Below are 24,613 nucleotides of genomic sequence, written 5' to 3'. Positions count from 1 at the left end.
TCATGATGTTCAGTTTTCACATAAAACTCAAATGGATTTCAGTTTCACTCAGCGCTCCCCACCCCCCTCCGGCTCGCTTTTTTTTTTTTTTTTTTCTCCACAAGCCCGTGGCCCTCGCGATAGAGTAGCGTATACTGCCATCTTGTGTTTCAGCCCTGGAACATTCCGTGCCTCGGTCACGGAGTTCAATCTCTGGGAGACCGCAGAGGTGCCTCCTAGTGGAATCCACACTGCATTGGTTCTGTGAGCGGGAGGAAAACGGAGGCAGATCCATTATGCGAAAAGGGGGCCCCCATGACCGACCTGAACACCCGGACACCAGTCAGGGCCAGAGCCACCCTCTTTCTCGTGGAGCTTCACTTGCCTGAGTCCCTGCAGATTGGGCTTTCCACACATTTGAAATTCCTTCTGGGTGCCACAAGCAGCAGCCCTGTGACTAGGAGCAAAGGGCAGCCAAATAACTCCGTTCCCAGGGCCCTGTGGGTCTTGTGTGGGGGCCCCACAACTTGCGGAAATGGAGGGACCGAGGGAAGAAGGGAGGGCAGTGCTCTCTCTGCTGTAGGGGCCAGAAAACCAGAAATTAGCGGTATCCCTAGCTCCCGACAAGATCCCAGGATCAGAAATAAAGAGGCTTTTGGAGGTCACTGACCAGACCTGCAGAACTGAGAGCATGGTCCTTATGCTCTCACAGACTGCTGAGGATTCAGTTTGGTCTCTCAAAAGCCAATGCTTTAGATGCGTTAATCGCCCCCCCCCTTTCTTCTTCTTCCCTGTCTTTTTTTTTTTTTTTTTTTTTAATGTTCTTGGGTAAAAGCCAGAGGAGGTAGTAGAATATGAAATTTCATATGCATTGTGCAGACTTATAGCCTACTGAATTGTTTTTTAATTACAGTGTTTATGATTTTCCCTCTTGTTTATAATTATTTTATGTTAAACATAACAAAATATATTAGCTCCATAAATGTTTACTTAGTTGTGTTTTGAGAACTGCTGGGGCCTTTTGCTTCTCTACTTGCCTGAGTCCTCTTATCTTTGTGCATAACCTTGGGACGAGGCCCTGGTGGAAGTATTTCCTTCTTGGCATTTGGCACCATTAAACTCAAGATTTTGTCCCCTTGACATTTCCCTTGTTGTAGTCCTTGCTCTCTAGCAGTGTCGTTAATAATTCAGTGCAGCTTTGCATACTATATCCAGGCTGATCAAGAGCAAATATAACTTAGATATAGAAAAATCTGGATAGTTCAGGGAGAGGGTCAGAAAGCTACCGTGTGTTTGCATACAGGTCCAGCTTGTATTGACACATAGTATAGCTCCACGGGAAGGCTGACTGGGCAGGACCCCCTCGGCTCCTCTCTGTGAGGCCTCCCTTTGCTCACAGATACTGTGTTGGATGGAGACACTCCATGCTGCAAAATGCTCTTGGGTAAACCCAGCGAGCAGAGGTGGGGCGGGGGGCACTTCTACACGGAGCTGGTGGTGGATTTCTGGGTGGAGCAGAAAGGGAAGACAAGGGGCATCTCGTTCTCAGATGGGGTCATTCAATAGTCACTTGCTCTGCACTTGGCCTAAGCCTGGCACGGTGTTAGTGGAGATTCCCAGGTAAATAAGACACAGCCCAGGCCCTCAAAGAACTCATGGCCTCGCTGGCAAAACAGATACATCAACAGACAAAAACAGTACAAATGGGCAGTGATGATGAAGGGTGTGTGGTGGGACCAAGTGCCATGGGAGCATGGAGAAGGTGTCAGCTCTGGAAGGAGGGAGGGGCAATCTAGGTGGAGAGAGCAGAGAACAGGGACGGGGGAGCACTGTTGAGGGCAGCAGGTATGCTGGGGGGGGGTGCGGTGGGGGGTGTGGATTACAAAGCAGGTCAGTGTCCTGGGAGAACAAGATGAGAGATGGAATAGTGAGAGGTTAGGCTGGAAAAGGATGAGAGACCAGGTCTTAGAGGGGTTCGTGAGACGTGAAGGGGGTCCTCTCACTTCACAAGTTGGCCATGCATTTGGCAGGTGTTAAAAAGGATAGGGGGCGCCTGGGTGGCTCAGTGGGTTAAGGGTTAAGCGTTAGATTCTTGGTTTCAGCTCAGGTCAAGATCTCAGGGTCATGAGAAGGAGCCCAGTGTGGGGCGGGCTCCGAGCTCAGCGCAGAGTCTCCTTGAGATTCTTTCCCTCTCCCTCCCCCTCTGCTCTTCCTACCCCTCTGCTGCTTCTCTCCCTCGGCTCCCCCCCCCCACCCCCCCGCTGCTTGCACTCTCTCTCTCTCAGATAAATAAATAAATTAAAATCTTTTTAAAAAAGGATAGGTATCATTTATTTAGTCTCTGCTATGTGCCAGGCACTTTATTTATTTTTTATTTTTTAAAGCTTTTTCTATTTCCTTTTTTTTTAAAGGTTGTATTTATTTATTTGTCAGAGAGAGAGAGTGCGCAAGCAGGGGGAGCGGCAGGCAGAGGGGGAAGCAGGCTCCCCGCTGAGCAAGGAACCTGCCCCACACAGGGCTCCTTCTCATGACCCTGGGATCATGACCTGAGCCGAAGGCAGACGCTCAAGGGACTGAGCCACCCAGGCATCCCATGCCAGGCACCTTACATATATTATCTCATTTAAGCCTCATGACAACCCTGTGAAGCAGGTACTAAATTCCGGTGGTGAAATGGGCTTGGGAAAGTTAAAAAAGCTCTCAGGTCACATATGTCATAAGGCAGACATTCGAATTTGAACCCACCACAGCTTTCTGACTTGGAAGCTTGTGCCTTTAATAATTAGGTGACTTTGTAATGATGGGTTTATCAAACATTTACAAAGTATGACAGCTGTTTTTAAGAAGATTGCACCCTCAAAAAAAAAAGGTGCCATGAACGATTTACTAACATATTTAAGGATTTGTATTTGTATTGTGGAGAGCCAGGAAGGATACTGGCAAATCTGGTATAATAATTAATACTCTAATAGCTTAATTTTTGATCACCTCCCATGTGCCAGGCGCCTTGCTAAGTGCTTTACGTGGCACCATCCAGTTTCATTTATCACAACGATCCTGCGAATTAGATACTACCATCCTCACTTAAGGGACGGGGAAACTGAGGCACAGAGAGGTTATCCAGCATATCTAGGCATTTGTAGTCTAGCTAGGTTCAAGGTAAGGCACACAAACAGTGATTTTCAGGCAATCCCATTTCCCTACCCTCGAAATTCAATTTTGTTCACCTTTCTTCGCTGAGAAAGCAGATTGCCCTTCCTGAAACTTTTCACAATTGTTCATCACAGATTTGTAGATTGTTATAGCCAGCAAGGGTTTTAAAACCTGGATCAGGGGTTCTTAAACTTATTTGTGCCAAGGACAACTTTTTAGAATTTTTTTTTTTAATTTATTCATTTGAGACAGAGAGATACAGAGAGAGAGAGAGAGAGAGAGTAGGAACAGTGGGGAGAGGCAGAGGGAGAGGGAGAAGCAGACTCCCCGCTGAGCAGGGAGCCCGATGCGGGGCTCGATCCCAGGACCTGGAGATCATGACCTGAGCCGAAGGCAGACGCTTAACGACTAAGCCACCCAGGCGCCCCTGTGCCAAGGACAACTTTGATGGTACAGTGAAGCCTGTGGACCCTTTCTCAGAACAATGTCTTTAGATACATAAAATAGAATATGTGGGATTACAAAGGAAATCAATTACATAATTATACCGTTATCCAGGGCGCCTGGGTGGCTCAGTGGGTTAAGCATCTGCCTTCGGCTCAGGTCACGATCCCGGGGTCCTGGGATGGAGCCCCGCATCGGGCTCCCTGCTCAGCCGGGAGTCTGCTTCTCCCTCTGCCACTCCCCCTGCTAGTGCTCTCTCTCTCTCTCTCTCAAATAAATAAATAAATAAAATCAATCTTATATTGTTATGCCATTATCCAAAGATCAAAAACAGGAAGTTGTGATATAGTTATAAAGTGCTTGTTATTCATGTAGTAAATGCCAAGATCTGGCTGCAGCTATGATAACCATGGTAACTTCCAAGTAATGAGTGTAACAAGTCTTGAAGGACACCTGTAATAACAGTAACGTGACCTAAAACTGTGATTGCCACCAGCGACGACGTCACAGGTGCTGGTAATACTACTGTGATCTGTTCTCCGCATCTGTAATCGCAGGAAATCTGAATTTCAGTTAGAGGTTGCTGAAAAGGGAGATGTAACATTTTCCACTGAAGTTTATTTATCCTCTGGATTTTTAAGAATCCTTGCTCTAGACCAACCACCTTGTAATATTAAAACAATAGCTAGCACGAACGAGCCTTGAGTACATGTGAGCTACTGTGCTGGGTCTTTACAGCCATTTCCCATTTATCCCTCATAGCAAGCCTATGAGGTAGCCTTGTTTTATAGCTCTGAGAGAAATGGAATTAATTTTCCAAGGTTACACAGCTGGCAAGTGGAAGAGAATGACAGAAATGTATTTTCTCACAGTTCCAGAGGCTAGAAGTCCGAGATCAAGGCGTTGTGAGGCCTCTCTCCTTGCCTTGTACATGGACACCTTCCCTCTGTGTCTTTGCATGGTCTTTCCTCTGTGTCCGTAATCCAAATTTCCTTGTCTTGTAAGGACATCAGTCATACTGGGTTAGGGCTCACCTTAATGAACTCATTTTAACTTAATTACCTCTTCAAAGACCCCCATCTCCAAATATGGTCAGATTCTGAGGTCCTGGGGGGTTAGGACTTCAACATATTGGATTGGGGGAGGATATAGTATAGCCCATCGCAGATCCCAACCACAAGGACTCAGATATAGTAGGTCTGGAGTGGGGACCAGGGGTTTATAGTTTTAATAGGTCCCCAGATGTTTTTGTTTTTGTTTTTGTTTTTGTTTAGAGAGAGGGAGAGAGAGAATCTTAAGCAGGCTTCAAGCCCAGAGCAGAGCCTGTGGCGGGGCTTGATCTTACAACCCTGAGATTGTGACCTGAGCTAAAATCGGGTATTGAGGAGGACACGTGCTGTGATGAGCACTGGGTGTTATACTTAACTAATGAATCATTGAACACTGCATCAAGGACTAATTATGTACTGTACAGTGGCTAACTGAACATCATAATAAAAAAAATTCACCTCAAAAAAAAAAAAAAAGAGTTTGACGCTTAACTGAGTGAGCCACCCAGGTGCCCCTCCTCACCCCGGGGGATTTTTATAGGCAGCCAGGTTTAGGAGCTATTATTTTCCCAACCACAAACTTTCTTAGCACAGTGCTTGGGCATGGTTGATGCTCAATAAATATTTGTTGATTGACCAAGAGGAAATAAAATATGGAGATGAGCAAGTGGGGGAACTTTTAAAGTGTCCTTAAGGATCATCAAGTAGAAGTTAGATAGTTAGAGGTCTCAAATAGACACCTCTGTTTGCAGATAGGGAACTGGACCTGATGAACTCAATGTCCATCCCTTCTTACTTTTAGTTTTTTATAATCAAAAAGGACGAGGTGCAAATTTATATGCAAGTGTCAAGAAAACATGAACTAAGAACTGATGTGAATGGGATAGAGTTAACAAAACAAAAGTAAGATCCTACATATGTAGGGTATTTGAGTCTTTGTGATTGTGTATTTACTTCTACCTGGAGCTTTGCCTATTGTTGATATTGTGCGTGCACATGTGTGTGGGGGATGTTGGAATATGGTTGTATATGAGTGAGGATTTATATAGAAGGGTATGTGAATGGGTACTTGTATCAGGTTTCTTTTTAGTTTTTTTTTTTTAAAGATTTTGTTTATTTGAGAGGGACAACAGAGGGAGAGTGAGTGGGAGAAGCAAACTCTCCTGCTGAGCAGAGAGTCCGACGCAGGGCTCGATCCCAGCACCCTGGGATCATAACCTGAGCTGAAGGTAGACACTTGACTGACTGAGCCACCCAGGTGCCCCATTATATCAGGTTTCTTAATCTCACTTGAGGGCCACTTTACTCTTCTGCATAGAGCTCAATAAATGGTAACCCATTTTAATAGTTTTAAAAAAGTAGTAGTAATATAAAGCCCTGGTACTCAAGAATCTCTAGTTTTTCTAGATATTCTTCAAATACTGATTTATTTTACTATAGCTTGGTTTTCCATCCCCCTATTACAACTGGGATTTGCTCTATTCAAAATAGACACATTTTTTTCTCTTGCTGAAATTAAAATATATCCCCCCGTGGAAGGATTCTAGCTAAACTGTTGACAGTGGTGATCTCTAAGGAGGGGGGTGGGATTAGGTGTGGGGGGAGAGGAGTAAAGGAGAGGGACTTTCTAGTGTTATCATTTGCCAAAAAATTAGTACGTTGTACTTATATAAGTTAAATACTTGTGTTATTAAAGTAATACAAGATTATTTTAGAAAACTGTTGGTGCAGGATGGTATGAAGAAGCCTCAAAATTCAGCCACAATTCTGCAAGCCGAGAACAACTTTTATCTTAGCCTCCCTCTTTATAGAACTATTTCATGGAGGTCATATATTACTGCATCCTAATATCTACAGTGTTTTCTTCTGGAGCTGAGAGAGAGAGAGATAGAGGGAGAGAGGAAGTGAGGGAGAGAGAGAGAGTTATGAGATAAAAAGGTGTGATAGATGGAAGCACAGGGTGGTGATTGAAGGAACACAGGGTAGGCATACCTAAGCCAGATTGGAAAGGTCAAGGAAGGCTTCCTGGAAGAGGTGATGCTTTAAAGATGAATCGGGAAGTCTGAGCCCATTTTCTAGTGCCCAGTAAGCGTTTGCCTAATGTGATAGTGGATTTAAAATACTTAGTGCCGGGGTGCCTGGGTGGCTCAGTCGTTAAGCGTCTGCCTTCAGCTCAGGTCATGATCCCAGGGTCCTGGGATCGAGCCCCGCATAGGGCTCTCTGCTCCACGGGAAGCCTGCTTCTCCCTCTCCCACTCCCCCTGCTTTTGTTCCCTCTCTCGCTATATCTCTCTCTGTCAAATAAATAAATAAAATCTTTAAAAAAAAATAAAATAAGGGACGCCTGGGTGGCTTGGTCGGTTGGGCGTCTGCCTTCGCCCCGGCCGTGATCCCAGGGTCCTGTGATCGAGTCCCGCATCGGGCTCCTTGCTCCAGCGGGGAGCCTGCTTCTCCCTCTGCCTGCCTCTCTCCCTGCTTGTGCTCTGTCTCTCTCTGACAAATAAATAAATAAATAAAATCTTTAAAAAATAAAATAAAATAAAATACTTAGTGCCTATGGGGCACCTGGGTGGCTCAGTCGTTAAGCGTCTGCCTTCGGCTCAGGTCATGATCCCGGGGTCTTGGGATCGAGCCCTGCATCGGGCTCCCTGCTCAGTGGAGAGTCTGCTTCTCCCTCTCCCACTCCCCCTGCTTGTGTTCCCTCTCTTGCTGTCTCTCTCTCTCTGTCAAATAAATAAATAAAATCTTAAAAAAATAAAATAAAATACTTAGTGCCCAGCACATAGGAATAAATAGTAGATATCATTATTACCTGACCCTTTCAAACAAATTTGAATGACAACTTTGCGTTCACTATGAGGAATAAATGAGATAATGCATGTAGAGTACTAAAGATGGTGCCAGGCACCTATTAAATGTACCGTACATGGTGGGGGTTGATAGGGTTGTTGGTAGTGGTTCTATTATTTTGGGGATCTACCAGACTGAGATGGAATCTTCTGTCTCTGATCTTCTGGGTTGTCTGACTCCGCAGTTTGTCCGGTTACATTATTTCAGATATGATGTCTCCAAGCATGCTTATGTTCGGAGCTTTTCCTTGGAAGCTTTTCCTCATAACAACCACCAGCTCGGGGCACCTGGGTGGTTCAGTCGGTGAAGCGTCTGTCTTCGACTCACGTCATGATCCTGGAGTCCCGGGATTGAACCCCACGTCAGGCTCCCTGCTCAGCGGGGAGTCTGCTTCTCCCTCTCCCTCTGCCTCCCCCACTTGTGCTCTCTCTCTCAAATAAATAAATAAAATCTTTTAAAAAAACCCAACCACTGGCCCAACCACCACGGCCACCATCACCAGCCACGCGGTGTGCTCATGTTGTAGTCTCCAGAAGCGTATAGAACATAGCGGAGCTGACGGGAGAAGAAGTGGTCGCCTCCTGGTTGCCTCAGAAAATATTTTCTGTGTAGTAAAGAGATAGTCTCTGGTTTTCTGATTAGTACAGCCCCTGTATTGCTGAAGACAGCTGGTAGAAGTGAATCGAAAGCCTTCCCCATCTTTTCTAGGCACGCTCACTTTTCTGGATCAGAGGGCAGGGTGTACATAGGCCACCAGTACCCTCCTCACTCTAACCCCATCTCCCCACAAAAGCCAAGAGCAACTCCTTCCTCACCAGCAGCTGGTGGTCACTTTTTCTCCAGTTTCCCTAGCCAGGGCAACTCTTCCGGTTTTTGCAGAGCTTCACGGGTATTCTAATGGGCATTTATAACTGGTGGATATTGGAGATTGCTAGCTTGCTGCCCTATTAACCCAGAGTGCCCCAGATATAATCAATCTTCTTAGTGAAGACTTCAGTAAGAAGGCACAAAAGTCCTTTGCTTTTTCTTTTTTTAAAAAGATTTATTTATTGATTTATTTGAGAGAGAGGGAGAGAAAGAGAGAGAGAGCATGCGCCAGAGGGAGGGGGCATGTGGCAGAGGGAGAAGGAGGAAGCAGGCTCCCCACTGAGCTGGGAGCCCAAGTGGGGTCTCGATCTCACGACCCTGAGATGATGACCTGAACCAAAATCAAGAGTCAGACACTTAACCGCCTGAGCCACCCAGGCACCCCAAGTCCTTTGCTTTTTCCATGGTCCTTTGTGAACTAGTTTTCTGCCCCTCCAGCCTGGGGAGCCTGTTTTTAGCAGTCATCTCGTTTTACCCAATCCAGGACTCCTCTGCCTTTCTGTGAGGAAAAGCTGTGTTGTACTTTCCTGAAACTTTTGATCTCCTCTGGGAAGAGAGAGGTTAAGGGTGGAAGGAGGCTGAATGAACCTGGGGCCTGCCTGTCAGGGTGTGGGGGTGAGGAGAGTTGTGGGGGAGCCTTGGACGTTGCTTTCTGTCTTCCTCTCTGAGCTGAGAACCCGGGCACATCACAGAGAGCAGGGCAGGAGGGTAACTATCTTGCAGAGATAACTTGTAAGGCTTCGACATCGTTTGTAGATCTCAAGCTACTGATTAGGGGCCCCTGACCTAATATAGTAGAAAAATGGTTTGTGTTGTTGTTGCTGGTTTTTAATATCCTTCCCGACGTGTATCTCCCTTCCTGTATTAGCTTTCTGAATCCCGATACTGTGCACTCAGATTGATCTCTTAGCCCTACTTTCCACTCCTTGGGGCATTCTCATTTACCTTCCAGCCACCTCTGGAATTCTGGACCTGGTTTATCTATTCCTTTGTCCCCACTCCATATATTGACCTAAAGGCAGACTCTAACTCCTACAGAGGCTGAGATCTCAAAGTTCATTCTGAAGTCAATTGTTTGCAAGGTGACATGCATTTTGCCATAGAAGAAAATATTATCGGGGCGCCTGGGTGGCTCAGTTGGTTGGGCACCTGCCTTCAGCTCGGGTCCTGATCTCAGGGTCCTGGGATCGAGCCCCATGTTGGGCTCTCTGCTAGGCAGGGAGTCTACTTCTCCCGCTCCCTCTGTACTCTCCCTCCCTCTCTCTCTCTCTCAGAGAAATAAAATTTAAAAAAGAGAGAAGAAAATATTGTTATAAATGGTAGTTAGATTTCCAGGCTAGCCCACCACTATAAACACACACACACACACACACTTTAATGTACTAGAGGTGTGGGCCATTTGCAAGGAAAAGGTTGAAAATCTTGGTCATTCAGCCAAAACAGGAAGACAATCCAAGGGAATAAGACATGCTTCAGCCTGGACTGACGGCTGGAGCTGGAGTCAAGGAAGTCGAGTTGGATGAGGTAGATGAGGCTTTCATGGAAGTTCTCTAGGGCCATTTCTGACAACTTTGTGAGGCTGCTGGGGGTCACAACACTAGTTTTTTCTAATTTCGCTTCAAAACTGACGGTTTTCAGTAATCATGACTACCATATCCTGGGCTCCTCCTGTGTGAGGATCCTCACACAAGCACTCCGAAGTAAACACTGTGATGACCAGCGTTATTTTACAGACCAGGAGACTGAGGCTCGGGAAGGTCAGTGAGCTTGATGAAGGTTACTAGGTACAGTTGGAGAGCAGGTCAGTCATTTCCCACTCCCCAAACCCAGGCTTTTACCATATGTACCTGGCCAGACTTTTCTTTCCCTTATCAGGAGGTACATGGAGCACGGAACATCGAGGGCTAGCAGCCATAGTTAGAGTTGTTGGTTAGCTCACAAAGGAAACAAAGAATGGAGCAATCAAGAGAGGTGAAGGGAGGAAGGGAAAGTGTTTTGCAAGGCAAAAGTTCAACTAAGAACTCAGGTACGGAGAAGTGCTTCTCAAACTGTTGACTGTGCATACAAACCAACGGATGGGAGCGACGCAGATTTCTCTTCAGCAGGCCTGGGGAGGAGCCCTGAGCTTCCTGCTTTCCTAACAGGCTCCCAGGTGATGCCGCTCCTGTTGGGGCCCAGGGCAACACTGAATTACAAGGCCCACAGAGTGCAAACGATAAACAAAACGATCAAACGTCATTAATACCCCTTTCTTAACTTAATCAGGATCAGCTGCTACACTGAACAGCCACTTTATGACTCTCTTTTCTCCTGTAGGTGGCCCCAGGCCATTGTCTTGCGTTGGGTCTGCCTGTCTGATTCAGCATATGCTCAACTGCTCTTTATGTTTTTTAAAGATTGATGTATTTGAGAGACAGTGAGCCTAGAAGGGAGGGGCAGAGGGAGAGGGAGAGAGATTTAGACTCCACGCTGAGCACAGAGCCCGACGTGGGGCTCGATCTCTCGACCCTGAGATCAGGACCTGAGCCGAAACCAAGAGTCGGTCCCTTAACTGACCGAGCCACCCAGGTGCCCTTCAGCTGCTCTTTGAAATACAGATATTAAAGACATATGAGCATCTTCTGCCACTCTGAGCTCTAAGCAGCCTTAATCAGGCATTAGTTTCTCTTGGCACAAGCTAGATCTCTGGCCACGGGGTTCCAGGCCTCAGCAGCTGCTCCCAGCTCTCTTCCACTAGGAACAGTTGTATAAAGGTAAAGCATGTAACCCTGACATCCCAGCTCTTTCTAATTTCCTTTCTCAGAGCTGCTGCCCTCTGTAGTAGGAAACAGCCTGGCTTATTTCTTCTGCAGAGTTGAAATAATACCAAGCATTGCTTTAAGGCAGCTATTGGAAAGGCCCTTCACAGGGCCCTCCTGCCAATTCCAGAAGGCCAGTAAAATTTGTTTCCTGGAAGGTTATTTGCTTTACCTTGCCACCTACTCTTCCCCCCACCCCCAGGATTTTGATCGTGATCATTCTGAGCCATTCTTCAAGTTTTTCTTCTATTTTTAGAGTCTCTGACTCATTCTTCCCCAATAGCAAAAGTCAGGGAGGGCCTTCTATTCTAGCCAAGCTCTACTTTCTAAAGTAGGAAATAGTCTCTCAGTGTCTACAAATCAACTTGACGGTCTGTGGCGCACAATGACTGGATTGCTTTTCCATCTTCTCTCTCTTTCTCTAACCGTGGCCTTTCTAACTCCTGTTGCAGGTAGGTGTTCGCCCAGCCTCCACTCAAATACACTGGATAAGTTCACATTTCATGATTGGATAAATGAAAAACTGTACTGAAAAGGACTTGCAATCTTCCCTTTGTGACTTCTATCCATTAATCTTACTTTTACCATATGGAGCAGAAAGAATCCTTCGAATGTTTCGTGACGGCTGTCCTGTCTTCTTTTAACCATCTCTTTGTGAGACTAAACATGTCCAGTTCCCAGTCAGTCTGCAGTGGTTTCTTTTCTTCCTTTTTAAAAAAGATTTTATGTATTTATTTATTTGAGAGAGCGAGAGTGAGAGAGCATAAGCAGGGGGAGCAGCAGAGGGAGAGGGAGAAGCAGGCTCCTTGCCAAGCAGGGAGCCCGATGTGGGGCTCCATCCCAGGACCCTGGGATCATGACCTGAGCTGAAGGCAGAAGCTTCACCGACTGAGCCACCCAGGCGCCCCAATATTTTTTAAGGATTTAATTATTTATTTTTGAGAGAGTGAGAGTGTGGGGGGTGGGGGTTGAGGGGGAGTGGGAGGGGGAGAGGGAGAGAGAATCTCAAGCAGACTCCTCTCTGAGCGTGGAGCCTGACATGGGCCTTGATCTCATGACCCTGAGATAATGACCTGAACTGAAACCAAGAGTCAGTCACTTAAACCGACTGAGCCACCCAGGTGCCCTCAGTCTGCAGTGGTTTCTTGACCCTCATCTTAAAATCAGGCACCTGGAAATGGACATACTGCTCCCTGTGTGGTTTGACCTGTGTAGAGTACATTAGGACCCTTCCTTCCTATGATCTTCTAATATGATTTTATGATTCTGTTGGCTTAAGCAAAAAGGAAGTCATCTCTTCACATGTACTGAGCACCTACTTTGGGTCAGTTACAGTACCTAAGACCTACTAAGTGACCTCTCCAAAGGTTCAGTGGTAGAGGGTCTCTGTTCTCTCTGACCCCGTGGGGCCAGGAGATAGTATAGCTACCCTCTTCCCATACTTCCTGTTGCCTACTGCCCTCCGGGTCTCTCACTTAGTGAGGATGTCAGCACTTCACTTATGGTCTCCCCAACTCTGGCTACCATCCCGAGTGATTTTAATGACTCATCTACAAACTTTATTCTTTCAATCATCTTCACCTCCAATCCACTTCACCAATCCATTCCCATGATCTACTTTGTTTTCAACAGATAACCTCATCATGTATTCCATTATGCGAATCAAGGCCATCAGATGCTCACTTTCATTTTCCTGCCCTTACCCCGCCCTGCCACGTAGCTCCTAATCTCCTTTTTTGGGTTGTTGTTGTTGTTGTTGTTGTTTTGTCTTACATGAATAGACATAGCTTGTCCAGTTCAAGGCTGATCCATCTATTTATGCTTCGGAGCCCATTCTCTCCTACCTCTTGGGGACTTTTCTCCATTGGTTATCCCCTTTCCCATCTATATCCTCAACCACTCTCTCTCTCTTTTTTATTGGCTGCTTCCCATCAGCATTTAGATCTGCTCGACTTTCTCCCATTAAACAAACAAACAAAACTCTTCTTTGACTCTGTTCCCAACTGGCACTCACCCTATTTCTTGCCTTCCATCGTCAAGGAAGCTTTATCAAAAGTGAGCAGTCTACACTTGCTGTCTTCATTTCCTCACCTCCCATTCAAAACTCAGCCCTGCCCTTTCCCCCACCCAGTCTGGCTTTTCTGACCCCAGAACACCACTGTTAACTGCTCTTGTTAAGGAAACCAATGACATCCTGATTGCTAAACCTAACGAACAATCTGAAGTCTTGATTTTCCTGGAACTCTCTCTGCTGCAGATAACATAAAGGATTACCCTCACTCCACTTCTGTCCTCATGCCTCTCTTGAAAGTGCCTACTCCTTGGCTTTGGTCATGCTGTTCCTCTCCTGATTCTCCTCATTCCTCTTGGTTACTCCTTCCTGTGCCTCTTTGTGGACTTTTCCTCTGCCACCCCTTAAATGTTGGCCTTTGCCAGGATTTTTGTCATTCTATACCTTTCCCCCAGATCATCTTATCCATCCCTATGGTTTTATCTACTGTGCTGATGACTCCCTACTCCGTAGTTATAGCATCAGACCTCTCTTGTGAGCTCCAAACCTGAACACTCAATTGTGACTAAACATGTGGGGACATGTATGTCCCACAGGTACCTCAGACCCAAGCTCCGTGTGTCACAAATTCATCTTCCTTACTCAAATCTGCCCCCTATCCTCTCTCTACGCCACTACCACCATCTTGGTGATGCAGACCTCTATCCACACAGTTGTCCAGGCCTGAAACTTGGGAGTCACCCTAGACTCTTCATTCAAGCAGTTGCCAAGACTTTTAAGTCTGTCTTCTAAGTCTCTGGTATGTCTTTTCTTTTTCTTTTTTTTTAAAGATTATTTATTTATTTGAGAGAGAGAGAGACAGATAGAGAGAGCATGAGCAGGGAAGAGAGGGAGAGGCAGGCTCCCTGCTGAGCAGGTTGCCTGAAGCGGGGCTTGATCCCAGGTCCCTGGGATCATGACCTGAGCCCGAAGGCAGATGTTTCACTGACTGAGCCACCCAGGCGCCCTGGTATGTCTTTTCTTTATATTATTACAGCATGCTAATCCAGACTCTCCATCCTCTTTCTTTAAACTATTTAAATAGCTTCTCAACTAGTCTTCTGCCTCTTGGCCTACTCCCCCTTTTAATCTGTTCTCCACACTGGGGGCTAGAATAAGTTTTCTGTAATGCGAATCAGATCACATCACTCCTCTCTGCTTCAAGCCTGATATGACTCCCCACTGTTTACTGGTAGAGTCCAAGCTGCTCTTTATGCCTTACAAGGGCTTTCACAACCTGGCCCTGCCTACCCGTCCAGTCTTATCCCCTCCTGATGACCTATAATGCTTTCCTTATCCTCGTGCCCAGAGAATAGCAAACCAAACACCCCACAATGCCTCCATGCCTTTGGACACACTGTTCTCTCTGCCTAGAATGACCCCTTGTCCTCCCGGCAAACTCTTATTCAACTTTCAAAATTGAGCTTGGAGTAGGTCCGGAGAGTTACACAAGAAACTAGTTAACAGTAATTTGCCTCTGCAGAGAACTGGGTGGCTGGGGCAGAGGTGGAAGGCCAACTTGCCACTTCCATTTCGCATCCTTTTGCAGGTATTGTACTTTGTACCAGACATCTGAATTGCTTACTTGAAACATAGATACAATGTGATCGTTAAAAAAAAAAAAAAAAAAAGACTTAGGGGTCATGTCCTCTAGAAAGTTGTCCCCCCGCCATTCTTTCCTTCAGTACCTTCTGTAATTCCCCCCCCCCCCCGCCCTTCTTTGTGCTACCTCTGGGCCTCCTATGTGCTCCTGGAAGTAAAATAATCACGTTGGTTGTTATTTCTCTTTTAAGCTGTCTGGACCCCCAGCCTGTGAGCTCCTTGAGGGCAGAAGCGTATCTTATCTCTTGTTATTTCCCCAGGATCTAGCACAGTGATCCATGACTGTTTATCCAATGAAGAAATGAGTGGAAAAAATGAAGTATGGGATGCCCCAATGATAAAATAGGGCTCCCAAGCCTGTGCTCTTTCCAGATCTCTCTCCCTCTGTCCCTTTGCCATGTGTCAAATCTAAAAGTAATAACTGACATTTATTAAGTATTATCCATCACCTTGTCAGTTTGGATTTAGCATCACCCAAGGCTGCCCAGATCCATTCAGAGTCCCTCCTACCTCAAGTCACTGGAAGAGTTGATAGGTATTTATATGTCTTATTCTGAGTCACTGAATCACAGAATGGAATAATTTGTCTAATACCTGCCGTTTATTGAACACCCACACCGTGTTAATCACTGTGCTAGGTGCTTTTCTTTTTTTTTTTTCATACACGACACTGTCACAGCATATGCTGCAAGGTAGATATTTTGATCCCCGGTTTACAGATGTGGAAATTGAAACTAGTATGGTTAAGCACTTTGCCCAGGGTCACGTTTCTAGTAAGTGGTGAGGCTGAGATTTGAACTGAGGTCTTTTGACTTCAAAATTCGTGCTTGATTCATACACAACACTGAAGGAAAGGGGGCCTCTCCACTGCTTTGACTGTTCTGCAAGGGGCTCCCCAAAGTTGGCTTGAGATCCTCAGTGCCTAGTGCTCACTGCTCCCCCAGGCAGCCCGTCCCATCTTAGGCAGTTTTGACCATTTTAAAAGCTCTTGTTTGTGGTAAGCCAAAATTATAAACGAGCTGAACAAGACACAGCCAAGAATAGAGTCTTTGGCTCACTGCTAGAACTTCTCTTCTGGTCTGACACCAAACCCTTCCGTTTATTCAACTAGTTACAGGCTCATCTCAACAAACAGCTGGAGCATCCAGCCTATACCCTGCCATCTCGTCTACAAGAAAATAATGGGAAACTTTGTCCAATGCCTGGGTGAAATGAAATCCACTCTAGCTATCACATTCTCTGATCTGCCAATCTAGTAACCAGATTAAAAAAAAAAAAAAAAGGAAATGAAGTCTGGGAGGGATATTTGTTTTTTAACGGGGCAATTTGTCAATGACTCAAAGTAATGAGTTTCTAGCGGCAGACTTTCAGCCATCATTGACAGGCCATCAGGAAGATGGTTTTTGGGCAGTGGGCTTCCTACTGCTCTTCAAATGACGTCTAAATAGGCAGAGCTCCCCCATTTTCATTGCTTTGAATTGCACAGCACCGTTGTTTGCACCTGGTTTTATTTAGGCTTCTATTTCAGTTTTCTATTTAATTTTTCTTTGACTGTGTTCTGCTCTTGCACATATTTTCTGTGTCTGGTTCATTCCCGAAATTTCTACATCCTCCTTCCAAACACACACGTGTTGCATGTGCATGTGCGTGCTCGTGCACACACAGACGCACACAGACAAACAGACACACACACACACACACACACCCTCCTTGTCCATTGAGAGTCAGTGCATTACAGCCCCTCCTCCGAAGCCTTCTCTGATGCCCCCACACTGGGTAACTGCTTCTTCTCCTCCTGTGTAATGTAGTGGAAAGTGCCCACAGTGCCCATCACAGAGTAGATCCCCAGTAAATGTTCCTTCCCTTCTTCCCTTTCCCCCATGGATATCTCTACACCGGTGTCGATCACACCATATTGTATTTTCTTGTTTACTTGTCTGGCTTCATCCCTCAATTCTGAACTCATGCATGCATTCATTTGACAGATATTTATTGCAATGTCTACTGTGTGTGTGCAGGTCATTGTTCATGCTTAGAGCTGGGGATACAAATAATTTCTGAACGTTGTACTTCTGCCATGTCTTTTTTGTTGTTGGATTCATAGCACCTTGCGTAGCGCCCAGCAAATAAAGAGTGTTCATTAAGTGTTTAAGAGAAAGCATGTCCTCATCCGGGTTCCTCCAAGTGTGGTCCTTGCACCACTTGCATCTGGATCACGGAGGGCTGAGGGGTGCAGGTTAGATGTTGAACGTGAGTTCCTGGATCTCACTCTAGAGCTACTGAGTCAGAATCTCTGAAGGGCAGGCTGCAAGAGTCTGCATTTCCATCTAGTTCTCCAGGTATTTCTTGCACACTAAAATTTAGGAACTGTTACAAAACAGGAGAGGGGGGTAGAACTAATGCCTATTTTTGAAAAGTGCAGCTAAAACCGATTGAATCATTTTTAATGCCTCTGACCGCGGCAGGAAAATTTAGTAAAGGGGGGAAAAGGGCATTAGTTAAAATTCTCTGGGGAGGTTTTTTAAATAGATGGAATATTCAAGTCATTACATCTAAGGCCTTCTAAAGTCTAAGATGAAAAGTAGATTTATTGCTAGTAAAATCTAATCTCAATTTAGGTCAAATTTATGACGCCGGCAAGTTTTCTCTTTTCCAGAGCTCCATGTACACTTGATAGTGTAGATACAGGGACTTCCTGTCTAACCTGACAGTGCAATATATCGATTTCCATATTATAGACTTGAATCGTAAATTTGTTATTTTAAGTTATGAGAGGGTATACTACAACTGTATTTGTGCTTTGACCCTGATTATATATATCTGATTTATCAGCTGGCCTACATTAGGAATAATGGTAGTGCTCATTCTCCATGAAAATTTGATCCATTTTACTGTTTTATGCCATACTTTCCAAGAGCATTCTGTTATTAAATGTGTTCTTTGGTAAGAGATTAGGTATGTAAGAGCTGAGTCAACCGAAGACAGCATAGGTTCCCTTGCAAGAAGACTTGCAAAGTTGCATTTTATGACCATGTTCCTGGGGCCTGGAACTTTCCATTTTGGGTTTGCCTTGACATGATCCTCATAGTCAAGAGCTAAGATGTCTATGCATCAGGGCACAAACCTCTTAAATATACACAGGTATGTGTTTCTGCTTCCTTCCCTGTAACTTTAATTTTTTTTTAAATTTAATTTAGGGTTTTATTGGTGGTGTCATTGCTGCTAAGATGGATCGCAAACAGCTGCCCTCACGGTGTCCACTGGGCACCGTGTCCAACGATCTGAGAATTCTGCAAGGCGATTCCTCCCTGGAGCTGAGCGAGTACTGGGACCGGCAGTTTGATGGGGATAACGATGATCAGGAGAAATTACTGAAGGAAAGCTCCACACTCTACGTGGGGAATCTTTCCTTTCATACTACTGAAGAGCAAATATATGAGCTCTTTAGTAGATGTGGTGCTATCAAGCATGTATTTATGGGCCTGGATAAAATTAAGAAAAAGGCATGTGGTTTCTGTTTTGTAGAGTACTATAACAGAGTTGGTGCCGAAAATGCCATGTGGTTCCTAAACGGGACCCGCCTAGATGATCGTATTATCCACACAGATTGGGATCTAGGCTTTCGAGAGCGCAGACAGTATGGCCGCCGACCTGAGGGCCAAGTAAGGAACGCGTTTGGTGAAGATTTTGATGTTGGTAGAGGTGGCTCTGGAAAACAGGCTCAGGCCCGTGATAGAAGAGGAATCCGTTAGTGAAAAAGCTGCAGCTCTGGCCCCTGGAAAAGTCTATTAAGGAACAACACCAGGTCAGCAAATAATCCATTTTGTAACAAGCTGAAATTACTTTATGTGCTGAGCAGAGACCCTTTCGTTGTATTTTTTCCTCTCTGAAATGTTATTAAATGGCACAAACAAAAACATTCTTTTGCTCTTGTCTTCATTTCGAAGCTGGTTGTCAGATTATCAGTTTGGCGGTCCAGTAGTCAAAAGTGAAGGGTTCGTTAGGACTAAATTAGGTGTAACTTAGGTATCTGAGCCAACCAAAGCATGACTACCATTTCAGGAAGATTTTATGGTCATGGTTCCAGGGCCTGAAATGATTTTTTTAAGAGCTTGCATAAAATAAAGTCAAATCAATGGAAATTAAAACAATTATCAAAGGAATAAAGGCACATTATTTTAACATAAAAAAACATAAAAAAATTTAAAAATCTGGAAGAGTTTATAATGAAACAAAAATTCTCTTGCCACACCAATTTCTACCCCAGGTCTACTCCCTAGGCAATAACTTTTAATTTTTTTTAAGATTTTATTTTTATTTTTTTAAAGATTTCGTTTATTTATTTGACAGAGAGAGAGAGAGCACAAGCAGGGGAAGTGGCAGGCAGAGGGAGAGGGAGAAGCAGGCTCCCCACCCGGCAGGGAGCCCGACGTGGGGCTCAATCCTAGGACCCTGGGATCATGACCTGAGCCGAAGGCAGAGGCTTCCCGGACTGGGCCGCCCAGATGCCCCTTAAGATTTTATTTTTAAGTCATCTCTACATGCAACATGGGACTCAAACTCACAACCATGAGATCAAGAGTCAAATGGTCTTCTGACTGAACCAGCCAGGCTCCCCTTAATTTTTTTGGCAAGTTTTTTTTGGGGGGGTTCCTTTACTGGTAGTTTCCTCCATATTTCTAAATAACATGACTGCATATACTATTTATTTTCATTTTAAAAATCATCTGACTTCCTGCTTTCATAGATGAAGATTTAGTTCACTTACACCCACATTTTCACTTCTCTCCATCCTCTCAATATAGTTTACAACACTTTATTTATGTTTTCTATTGTCACATAAGGTAGGCTATACTGCAGTAACAAATAATCCCCAAAACCCTTAGTGGCTTACAGTCACTAAAGTCTGATCCTCACACTACATTGCCATTGCCGATTGCCTGGGGGGTTCTTCTCCACACCTCAGTGATCATCCTCCTTCTAGGGCCCAGACTGCATAGCCACCGTTATTAGTGTAAATCAGTTACGGCAATTAACCTCCCTCTTGCTGGCGATTGGCTTAGGAATCCAGGCTTAAGCCGATCACAGTTGACAGACCTTGTGATGATAGTTATTCATAAGTTCAGGGGCAAATGATGACCAATGCGGACACCAGCAAGACTGAAATGAAGGATTTTTAGTTTATGTCTTTCCCATTGGATGTGAATAAGTCTGTACATAGTGATTGCTACAAGCAGCCTTCTTACAATCACAGGAGAAACCAGCCCTAGGATGAATTGGACACTTTAAAGGGTGAAAGGAGGGGCCAACGAAACTGTGCCCTTCATGAAATTGTGCAGCTGCTGAAATCAACTAACCTTGCCGCACACACTCTCAGGGTCCTATTGTGTGAGGTAAGACATTATTTTATTGTGTAAGCCAGCTTGTTAACATGTACCTGAAAGCACTCTGATACCAAATACTTTTTCTTTTTTTTTAAAGAGAGGGAGAGTGAGAGTACTCGTGCGAGTGCACCTGCGCAGTGGGGGCTGAGTGGGGAGGGGGGGGGCGAGGGAGTCGGAGAGAGAGTATCTTAAACAAGCTCCACTCCCAGTACCGAGAGCGGATGCAGGGGCTCAATCTCACGACCCTGAGATCATGACCTGAGCCGAAATCAAGAGTCTGACGCTTCACCAACTGAGCCACCCAGGCGCCCCACCAAATACTTTTTCTTAATTATATTCTTGTGTAAATGATTTAAGTTGCTCCCTTGTGAGCCCAAACATATATCTCCAGGGTTCATGACCTTACATCTGGGAAGTTAGATAAAAATCAGCTTCTTGCTCCTGACTCCTTCACTCTGACCCGAGGTCATCCTCTCTGGTCAGTAACATTCTTTCCTGAATAAGAGAGGAAAAGGGGATGTCAGTTTTTATAGAATGGCTATTATGGGCTGGGCACTTTGCTAGAGGCTTTAAAACACAATCTCATTTACTCTGAATAGCTCTGTACCTGTGACGTGGGTGAGGATACTGATGATCAGGGAAGTACGGTCACCAAGTAGTAGATGGTAGAGCTGGGGTCCAGAGCAAGGGAGTCTATGTCAAAACTGGAGCCCCTAATTAGGGGACTCTTTTGTCTCGTTCCCTTACCTTCAGTCAGGTCACTAGGTCCAAACCTCTCTTTGAGGTTCCTTTATCTCTGGAAATTATCCCACTGAGTACATCGTATCTGAGCTCTCTCTCCACCCCCCAACTCCCCCCCCCCCCCCGCCAGCCCCAAGCAAGCTTCTGGAGTGCGTTGTTCTTTCTGCCTTGACATCCAATATCACTCAGGCTCAACACTAATACCACCCAGCCATATGTATCTTTACTCCCTGGGAGAAAAAGGAGCATTTGACATGCATTTCTGGCCAATTTAGATTACTCTGCATACAGTAATGGAGTTCACTAACTTTTTAGGATCTCCCCCTTTGCAACTTCCCTAAAATAGAAGAAGATATGTTTAAAGTCATGGGATTAAAAATTGGATTTTAATTACAAAATGTTTCTGGAGGAGCATCTTGGCATATCTCTCAACCGCTCCTCCTAGTGGCTCCCCACTTGGATTGCTCCCAAGGATGTCTTTTCCTAGGCTCAGAAAAAGCATTTAACAATGTCTTGTGAAACATGCTTTTGGTTAAGTAAAGAAACTTTCATACTGTATGGCTAGAAGAGTCCTCCAGTAGTTCTTACAATATACCATGTTCTTCAAAATCACACTGAATATATCAATAGAACAAAGGATGAAAATCACATGATCATCTCAATAGGCACAGAAAAAGCATTTGAAAAAATTCAATACCCTTTTCATGGTAAAAATGCTCAACAAACTAGGAATAGAACAGAGCTGCCTCACTCTGATAAAGGACATCTATGAAAACCCCACAGCTAACATCATACTCAGTGTTGAAAGACTGAAAGCTTTACCCCTAAGATCAGGAACAAGACACTTTTATTCCATATTGTACTAGAGGTTTTAAGCTAGGACAATTAGGCAAGAAAATAAAACAAAGGACATCTAGATTGGAAAAGAATACATAAAAATATTTTTATTTACAGGTCATATGATCTTGTATAAAGACAATCAGAAGGAGTCCACGAAAAAGAATTATTAGGGCTAATAGTTCAGCAAAGTTGCAGGATACAAAATTGAAATACAAAAATCAATTGCACTTCTATGAACCATCAATTAAAAAATCCAAAATGAGGGGTGCCTGGGTGGCTCAGTCAGTTAAGCGTCTGCCTTCGGCTCTGGTCTTGATCCCAGGGTCCTGGGATCGAGTCCCATATCGGGCTCCCTGCTCAGCGGGGAGCCTGCTTCTCCCTCTGGCTGCCGCTCTCCCTGCTTATGCTCTCTCTCTCTGACAAATAAATAAAATCTTAAAAAAAAATCCAAAATGAAAGTAACAAAGTAATTTCATTTCCAAGAGCATCAGAAAGAAGACAATATTTAGGTGAAAATATAACAAAGTGCTAAACTTATACTCTGAAAACTGCAAAACGTTGAAAGAAATTAAATAAATGGAAATAAATGGAAAGATATCCTGTGGTTCATGGATTGGAAGACTTATTAATATTGGTAAGAGGGCAATAACTCCCAAATTGATCTATAGATTCAATGCAATTCCTTTCAAAATCCCAGCCGTTTTTTTTTTTTTGAAACCGAAGAACTGACCGCCAAATTCATATGGAAATGTAATAAAATAGCCAGAACAATCTTAAGAGAGAAGAACAAAGTTGGAAACCTCACACTTCCTGATTTCAGAAGTTACTACAAAGTGTATATATATAGTAAATAAAACAGTGTCGGGCACCTGGGCGGCTCAGTTGGTTGGGTGTCTGCCTTCGGCTCAGATCGTGATCTCAGGGTCCTGGGATCAAGTCCCGCACCAAGCTCCCTGCTCTTCGGGGAGCCTGCTTCTCCCTCTGCCTCTGCCTTTCTCTCTGTCTCTCATGAATAATTAAATAAAAATCTTTCTAAAAAAAGACAGTGTTGTCCTGGCATAAGGGTAGACATACATCAATGGAATAGAATTGAGAGTATAGACGTAAATACTTACATTTACAGTCAAATTATTTTTGACAAGGGTACCAAGACGATTCAATGGAGAAAGAATAGCCTTTTATTTTTTTCAGTTTTTATTTAAATGTCAGTTAGTTAGCATACAGCATAATATTAATTTCACGTGCTCAATATAGTGATTCAGCACTTCATACAACACCCGGTGCTCATCACAAGTGCCTTCCTTAATGCCCATCACTTATTTAACCCATCCTCCCCCCCCTCCCCTTTGGTAACAATCAGTTTGTTGCACTACTAGGTATTTACCCAAAGAATACAAAAATACTAATTCAAAGGGATACATGCACCCCAGTGTTTATAGCAGCATTATCTACCATAGCCAAATTATGGAAATAGCCCAAGTGTCCATCAACTGATGAATGGATAAAGAAGATGTGGTATATATATAACAATGGAATGTTACTCAGCTATCAAAAAGAATGAAATCTTGCCATTTGCAATGACATGGATAGAGCTAAAGAGTATTATGCTAAGTGAAATAAGCCAGTCAGAGAAAGACAAACACCATATGATTTCACTCATATGTGGAATTTAAGAAACAAAACAAATGAGCAAAGGGAGAAAAGAGAGAGAGAGGCAAAGCAAGAAACAGACTCAACCACAGAGAACAAACTGATGGTCATCAGGGGGAAGGTGGGGAAGGGGAGAAGAAGACATCCAGATGGCCAACGGACACATGAAAAGATGCTCAACATCACTGATCATCAGCGAAATACAAATCAAAACCAGGATGAGGTACCACATCACACCCGTCAAAATGGCTAAAATCAACATAAGAAACAAGAGGTGTTGACGAGGATGTGGAGAAAGGGGAACCCTCCTACACTGTTGGTGGGAATGCAAACTGGTGCAACCACTCTTATAGTATGGAGGTTCCTCAAAAAGTTAAAAATAGAACTACTCTATGATCCAGCAATTGCACTACATGAAGAATAGCCTTTTAAACAAATGATGCTGGGACGCCTGGATATCCACATGCAAAAGAATGAAGATGAACCCTTACCACACACCATATACAAAAATTAACTTAAAATGGTTAAAGACTTAACGAGCTAAAACTAAAAATCTTAGAAGAAAACATAGACATAAATCTTTAAGACCTTGGGTTAGGCAATGGTTTCTTAGATATGACACCAAAAAGCATGAATAGCCAAAGGAAAAAAATAGATAACTTCAATATCATCAAAATTAAAGACTTTTGTGCTTCAGAGGACACCAATAAGAAAGTAGAAAGATGGGCGCCTGGGTGGCTCAGGCGTTAAGCGTCTGCCTTCGGCTCAGGTCATGATCCCAGGATCCTGGGATCAAGTCCCACATTGGGCTCCCTGCTCGGCAGGAAGCCTGCTTCTCCCTCTCCCACTCCCCCTGCTTGTGTTCCTGCTCTCGCTATCTCTCTCTCTGTCAAATAAATAAATAAAATCTTAAAAAAAAAAAAGAAAAAGAAAGTAGAAAGACAATACAAATAATGGGAGAAACATTTTGCAAATTATATGTCTGATAAGGGACTTGTACCTAGAATATATAAAGAAGTCTTACAGTGAACAATAATAGACAAATAACCCAACTTACAAATGGGCAAAGGATCTAAATAGACATTTCTCCGAAGAAGAAATACACATAGTCAATAAGCACGTGAAAAGATGCCCAGCATCAGTAGCCATCAGGCAAAAGCAAATCAAAACCACAATGTGATGCTACTTCCCAAACACTAAGACAGC

At 44.2% G+C, this 24,613-nt stretch overlaps 1 protein-coding gene across 1 annotated transcript; it reads left to right on the top strand.

The window, feature by feature from the left end:
* The first annotated feature begins 17,994 nt into the window (after positions 1–17,994).
* Positions 17,995–18,711, top strand: NCBP2L (nuclear cap binding protein subunit 2 like). Its single transcript, XM_036077728.2, has one exon. It carries the CDS (start codon positions 18,020–18,022, stop codon positions 18,542–18,544), a length of 525 nt encoding a protein of 174 aa, XP_035933621.1. The 5' UTR covers positions 17,995–18,019; the 3' UTR covers positions 18,545–18,711.
* The last annotated feature ends 5,902 nt before the right edge of the window (positions 18,712–24,613 follow it).

The sequence above is a fragment of the Halichoerus grypus genome, chromosome X (assembly GCF_964656455.1).
Source record: "Halichoerus grypus chromosome X, mHalGry1.hap1.1, whole genome shotgun sequence".
In the NCBI taxonomy this organism is placed as follows: Eukaryota; Metazoa; Chordata; class Mammalia; order Carnivora; family Phocidae; genus Halichoerus; species Halichoerus grypus.
The sequence above is the reverse complement of the archived record's forward strand: the minus strand, read 5'-3'. Positions and strand labels throughout refer to the sequence as shown.

What these genes read in the sequence shown, in the direction of transcription:
- NCBP2L (XM_036077728.2), top strand. Translation starts at nt 18,020, where the DNA reads ATGGATCGCAAACAGCTGCCCTCACGGTGTCCACTGGGCACCGTGTCC.